The 6,906-nt window shown below is 40.3% G+C and overlaps 1 protein-coding gene across 5 annotated transcripts in view; it reads right to left on the minus strand.

The window, feature by feature from the left end:
- INVS (inversin) overlaps positions 1-6,906 on the minus strand; it is a 156,689-nt gene that overhangs the window by 43,371 nt on the left and 106,412 nt on the right. For all 5 annotated transcript variants that reach the window (XM_023727460.1, XM_023727458.1, XM_023727459.1 and 2 more), the window contains one exon: positions 853-1,065. In XM_023727460.1, coding sequence (XP_023583228.1) covers positions 853-1,065 — 213 coding nt within the window. The remainder of the gene's footprint in view (positions 1-852; positions 1,066-6,906) is intronic.

A 6,906-nucleotide genomic window follows, 5' to 3' on the forward strand; every position in this document is an offset into this window, starting at 1 on the left:
TTGTTGTTGAGATTTAATATACTTACTGCTTCCCCCCTGAAGGCAAGAAATGTAAGGATTCAAGAGTGGGAAAGACTCAAGATCTGGAAGCTTTCAAGATATAGCCAGGAAGTGATTCTTCAAGAATCTGTCATCCACATCTTTATCATCAGCAGTTTTGGCATCTGTACTTATTAATGCAATACTCTACTGCTATTTAAATTACTTCTACCCAATACAGGTATCAAAGAAAAGGCAAACCAAAGCATAATTAAAATCAATCATTTATGGTAAAATAATCACAAAGTGTAATAAGTACAAAGTCCCTGCCTTTGCTTTTAGTCACCATTTTCCCCCTAGGCTCTAGTCAAGGGTCTTGTACGGACAATGAACATTTAATCAATATTTCTTGAATAAATTACTTAGTACCGATTTATTAAGTAATGGGTAGGGGAGAGGATGTCAGTTATATAAGTTGGCTGCTTTAACCAAATCAAAACTAGACCTAGATTAGCATAGTGAAAGTAGGCAGATATTGGTGTAAGTTTATTCTGGAAAGGCAGTTATCTCTTCATAACTTACTCTGGGTAGCAGTCCCAACCCCAACTCCCTGCCATAGCTGGGGGTGAGTGGTGTACCCTGCACTTGAACGTCAAGGACTAACCCAGAGGAACAGCCACCAAGTAGAGGTTAGTTTCCTCCTTCACTGCAGCTTCAGTCCTCTGAAGAAGAAGTAAAGAGCAGAAGGAGGAAAGTGACATGGGTACAAGGGTCAAAAGGAATTCAGATTCTCTCCTGGCCACCCCTGCCGCCCCTCCCCTTTCCACCCTGATTATGAATTGTGAGAACACAATCTCTGTAGCACAAACTTACTTGGCAGCAGCATCTTTTCTCAACTGTTCATGCTTCATGAGGAGATTTTTCCGGTCTCGGAAAGCTTTCCTGACCTTGTACCCTTTGTAGACAGCCTGGATTTTGAAGGCAGCAATGTCTTGGATAGCTGCAATGGACAGGGCACCGTGCTCCAACATGAACTGGATCACTTCATGGCGCTCACCAAGCAAAGCATAGTCAAGGGGTGTGTATCTGAAGCAGGAAGATATATATATATATCTATGTTTTAGTATTGAATGCAGCTCAAGGCACAGCTAAACTGGAAATATTATGCAACAAAAGGACACATTATTCTAAGATGTGAAATATTCCCTAGGCAAAACTACCTTCTCTACTCCAGGGTTGTTCCTTTGTTCTATAGAAACCCTGAGGGGTACAAAACAAGGGTGAATGTGGCTGGGGGCCAGTGCTTTGTGCTGCTAACCATGTAAACTGCTGAGTTTTGCTCGCTGGCTCACTAGCTGAGGGCTGTGGGAACATGATCCACTTTCCTTCTTCCTCATCTGCCAAATAATTCCCAGATTCTATCTGAAAAAGTACTGCAAATAATATTCTGTAAGATTCGTAAGTTTGAGCCCGTGATTACTGAAAATAAACGCTTGTGAAATAGAAAATATACCTCCAAATGGAGAAACTTACTTAAGGATGGCATTTTTAATTCACTACAGAAAAGATAGATAATTAATTAAATAGTGTTAAAGACAACTGGGTAGCGATATGCGGGGAAAAAAAGAGTCTTATATCACATCTTACACCAAAATAAATTCTACATAGAGCAAAGATCTAAATAAAAAAAAGAAACCATGAAAGTACTAGAAGAAACCATAGAGGATTACAAAAAGATTGGAGTGGGAAGTCCTCTCTAACAAAATGACACAAAACTCAGAAATCAGAAAAGAAGATTGATATATACAACTATACAAAAATAACACAATTTTGCAGGGCAAAACCCACCAAAAATAAAGTTAAAAGATAGTTCCCCCCCAAAAATAAAATACTAGCAACTCCTAAACATATAAAAATATTCTCAATCTCACTCATAATAAGAGAAATGCAGATTAAGACTAACATGAGAGAGTACTTTTCACTGATGTTCAGATTAGTAAAGATCATAAAGTTTAATAACATGCTGTGCTGGGAAGGGCTGGGGGAGACAAGCTCTCTCATATGCTCCTTTAACCTTCAGCGAGAATAACTTGGCAATATCTATCAAAATTATTCATGCATATGCCCTTTAACGTAACCATTTCACTTATAAGTATTTATCCTACAGATATGGTCTCGTATGTGAAATGCTTTAGATACAAAGATATACATAGAACCACAATCTGTCATAGCAAACGGATGGAAACAACCTCACTGTCATCAACAGAGGACTGGTTAAATAAAGCAAAGGCCACCCATATAACCAAGTCATCTGCACGATGTAGCCATTACCATTGTATATAAACAAATAAGGAACAATCTCAGAATGTATCGTTAAATGCAGGGGGAAAAAAAAAATCAAGAAACCAAGCAGTATTAAGGCATGCTCCATTTGTATTAAACACTATACACATACAGGTTTCCCCCGCTCTCTCTGAAAGTAGAGCGTTCCTATGAAACCTTTTGTAAGTCAAAATGGTGTAAAATGAAGAAGCAATTACCGTTAATTTATATGGGAAACATTTTTGAGCATTCCCAGACCCAAAAAATAACCCATCAAATCATACCAAATAATACATAAAACCCTTACAAGCTCTCTTAGGCTTTTCTGAAATCTTAGAACACATCTTGCTAACAGATGCACAAAATAAATCGAGATAAAGCACAGATGCTTCACAGACACAGTGGCTTGACGCTGAGATGCTGAGTGTAGTTCCCGCAGAAGGAGCTTGGTTAGGCCAATCTAGCTGCTCAGGGTGTGCACTGCCTCTTTAATGGCTTGCTGCAAAACAAACACTGAACGCCATTTCCGATTTTTGCCTTTTTTCATAAAAGTAAAAAAATCCTCTTCAGATTTCTTTTGGTCAGTGAAAACAGGTACTAATGTAGGTCTTTTGTAAAAGTGAAGTGGGGTAAAGTGAACTTTCAAAAAGCAGGGGATACCTGTACAAGCTTATCTATAGGGCAGTGGTGGTTCAGTGGTAGAATTCTCGCCTTCCATGGTGGAGACAGGGTTCCATTTCTGGCCAATGAACCCATCTGTCAGTTGCTTGCATGTTGCTATGTTGCTGGACAGGTTTCAGCAGAGCTTCCAGACTAAAACGGACTAGGACGCAAGTCATGTCCATCTACTTCCAAAAATCAACCAATGAAAACCCTGTGGATCACAATGTGGTCCAATTCACAACCTATCATGGGATGGCACAGTACTGGACAGCATTTAGTTTCACTGTGCACGGATCACCATGAGTTGGGGCCAACTCCACAACAGCTAACAAAAACAATAACTTGCTTATCTATGTAAAATGTATCTCCAGACGTTTCCCAAGAAACTGGTAATAGTGATGCCTCTTGGGAGAAAACTAGTTGTCTCAGAGGTAGAGGTAGGAGAGACATTTAGTTTCACTGAATGTTCTTTTATGCCTTTTGGATTCTGTACAATGTGCATAAGGCACCTTTTTGATAACATATTATTTGGAGAGGATGGGCTTTGTTGTCATATGGTTCTGTATTTGAATCACAACTTGGTTACTTTCTAGATGAACAATTTTCTAGGTGAAATACCTTTTAAAAATAAATCAGATAAACACATGGAAGAAAATAACAATCACCTACATTTCCACTCTCAGAATCAACCACTGTTAATATCATGGCGGATATGCTTTCAATTTTTAAAGAAAAATGATTATTTTGTAAAAATGATACATATTTTAAGAATTTAAAGAATGCATAAAAGTACAAAAATTGAAGTTAAAAAAGAAAAACCCTTAAATTCTATCATCCAGAAATAGTAATGATGACTGTCACTTTTTAAAAAACTTACTTAATGTTTCTAAGCATCAGCTTTTCTCATCTGTAAAACAAGATAATCCTTCACAGACTTGGCATGAGAAGAAAATGAAATAATAAATACAAAGAGGATAGCATTGTGCCTGGCACAAAGGAAGCAGTTAATAAATGTCAGCCATTATTGTTAAAGGGCATACATTGCAGTATGGTTTATGACACCACACTGGCTTATCCTAAATATTTCCATAGTACCCAAACTAGTATTTATGACCACTTAATGACTGCCACTGATGCTGATTCCTCTCTGGTGACTGATAATAATCCAATCCAATCAGAGGTGTTAGGAGGAAATAATCAGCTGATTTATAACATGGAAAAAATAATAATTCTATGAATGCATGATTAGACACAGAATCAGCCAATGATTATAGAAAAGAAATTGTCTCTTTTCAAAACTCTTCTAATCATTACGGTAAGACATAAAAGGAAGAGATTTTCAGTAATGAGCAAAGGGTGGTTTAATCATGTGCATAAGGGAACTGGATGGCATAATCTCTGAGTTTGGGAGAAAACCCCAAATGCCAAAATTAAAGAACATCTTTTTTAGGATAGCTCAACCTGCTACTACTGTTCAGGGACCAGAAGGCTACTAAGCACCGCTGCCTATACTATAAACTTTAAAACATTATTTATAATTATAAAGCATTTTGTAAATTCAGAAGAACTTTTTTTTCATTTAACTATGTCATGGTTTGAATTATGTCCCCCACAAAAAATGTGTATATCAGTTTGGCTGGGCCATGATTCCTGGTACTGTGTGATTTTCCTGTATGTTGTAAATCCTGCATCTATGATGTTAATGAGGGAGGATGGGTGGCAGTTGTGTTAGTAAGGCAAGACTGGATCTACAAGACTGGATTGTGTCCTGAGGCAATCTCTTGAGATATAAAAGACAGAAGTGAGCAGAGAGACAGGGGGACCTCATACCATCAAGAAAGCAGTGCCAGGAGCACAGCGCGTCCTTTGGACTGGGGTCCCTGCGCAGAGAAGCTCCTAGTCCGGGGGAACACCGAAGAGAAGAAGGCCGACAGACAGAAAAAGACTTCCCCTGGAGGTGATGCCCTCAGTTTGGACTTTTAGCCTACTTTGACTGTGAGGAAATAAACTTCTCTTCGTTAAAACCATCCACTTGTGGTGTTTCTGTTATAGCAGCACTAGATGACTAAGACAACTATATATTCTGAAATGCCTTTCATTACTACTTTTCCCAATGGAAAAGATTATCAGACTCATAAAAATCCAGAATGGTAGGGCTAAATTGGATTTTAATAATCTTTTAGTTCAACATCTTTTTATAAATGAATAAACAACCCCTGAAAGGTTAAGCAACTTGCTCAAGGCTACACAACTAGAGGCTAGACTCAAACTAAGATCTGATGACTCCCAGTTCAGTAATTCTTCTACAACACATCTATCAATTACTGAATACGAGTTTCCTATAGAATGAAACTACTCCTAAAATCAATGTGCAAACAACATATGCATTTAGTAAGTCTGAACAATTTTTCCTATAATTATTAATATGTAGTACCTTTTACATAGCATACGAGCAGGATTATCAAAATCTGGTTTATGAAATGTCAGGCCCAAACTATGCCTCTACTTACAAATATGACAAAAAGAAGTAACATGTAGCATAAGATACCACAGAGCATGCTGAACTGGGAGGCAAGAGACCTGTGTGACCCTGGGCCTTCTCTTAACTTCTATGAGCTTCTGTTTCCTTATCTGTAAAAGATGAAAGGGGAGTTCTGGCAAAATGGCTCTCTAGGCAGAAGCACCACGCCATCCCTCCACAGCAAAGATCCGAAAAACTAAGCCAAACAGAGAAAACAGCAATCCTGAAACCCTAAAACATCAAATGAAGAGATAAAGAACTCAGCCAAGCACCAAATGGAGTGAGAAAACGGACAGAGAACGGAGAGTGAGAAGAGATTCATGCAGAGGTCCCCTATCAGCTAATGCAGCGTGGATCCGCCATCTTGGACTCCTATTGGAGACCAGCAAACAGGGGGTACGAGAAAGCAACTTCACAGAGCTTCCAGCAGAAGACAAAACAACCGGTAATTTGGGATATATGCTTTCCCACCCCCCACCGTTCTCCACCCCCACTCGGCCTCCTCTGCTTCCCGCGGCCACAGTCTCTTGTCCCGGAAGCACCACTGCTTGGATTCCACCCACCCGAACTGGCCGGCTCTCTGAGTGCCATTTGTTGGCTGCTGGTGTTTTTTCCACTTCTTTTGATTTCTTCTTACCTCTTACCACCTCCCACTCGTTTCGCTCAAATACCTGGCTCTGTGCGCCATCTTTGCTTCTTCCTGAGGGGCTGCTGAGCTCTGGTAATTTGTGGTATACGATTTCCCAGCCCCCCACCCTTCTTCACCCACACTCAGCCTCCTCTGCTTCCCGCGGACACAATCTCTTGTCCGGGAAGCACTGGCTGCTTGGATTCCACCTGCTCGCACTAGCTGGCTGAGTGCCATTTGTTGGCTGCTGCTATTGTTTTTTTTTCCACTTCTTTTGATTTCTTCCTTTCCTCTCACCACCTCCCCCTCCTTTCGCTCAAATACCAGGCTCTGTGCGCCATCTTTGCTTCTTCCTGAGGCGCTGCGGAGCTCTGTTCGAGTGTGGAACTGCTTCCTGGTCTGGGCTGCCATGCTGGTGGAATCCCAGAGCTTTTGTTTGTTCCTTTGTTTTGAATTGTTTGCTTTCTTTTCATTTTCTTGAGCTGGGAGCCTGTTCTGGCCAGGCGGTGCTGCGTGGCTTAGAACCTACCCCCTCGGCTTGCGCAGACGCGTAGAGGGATCCCTGAGGGCATTTCTTTTTTCGTGGGTTTTTTTGGGGGCTTTTCTTGTTTTTTTTTTTCTTAATTGTTTTGTTTTCTTTTCCCTCTTTTTCCCTTTTTATCTTTCTTCATTATTCAGTTTCTCGTCTCTCTATACCTTCCTTCTCTTTCTGATCCCTGAATACCTGGCGCTGAATACCTCTACACCTTCTAGCCAGGCTGTACTGCAACACCTGAGAACAACTTCCCCAGAC

The sequence above is a fragment of the Trichechus manatus genome, unplaced genomic scaffold (assembly GCF_000243295.1).
Source record: "Trichechus manatus latirostris isolate Lorelei unplaced genomic scaffold, TriManLat1.0 scaffold00016, whole genome shotgun sequence".
NCBI lineage: Eukaryota > Metazoa > Chordata > Mammalia > Sirenia > Trichechidae > Trichechus > Trichechus manatus.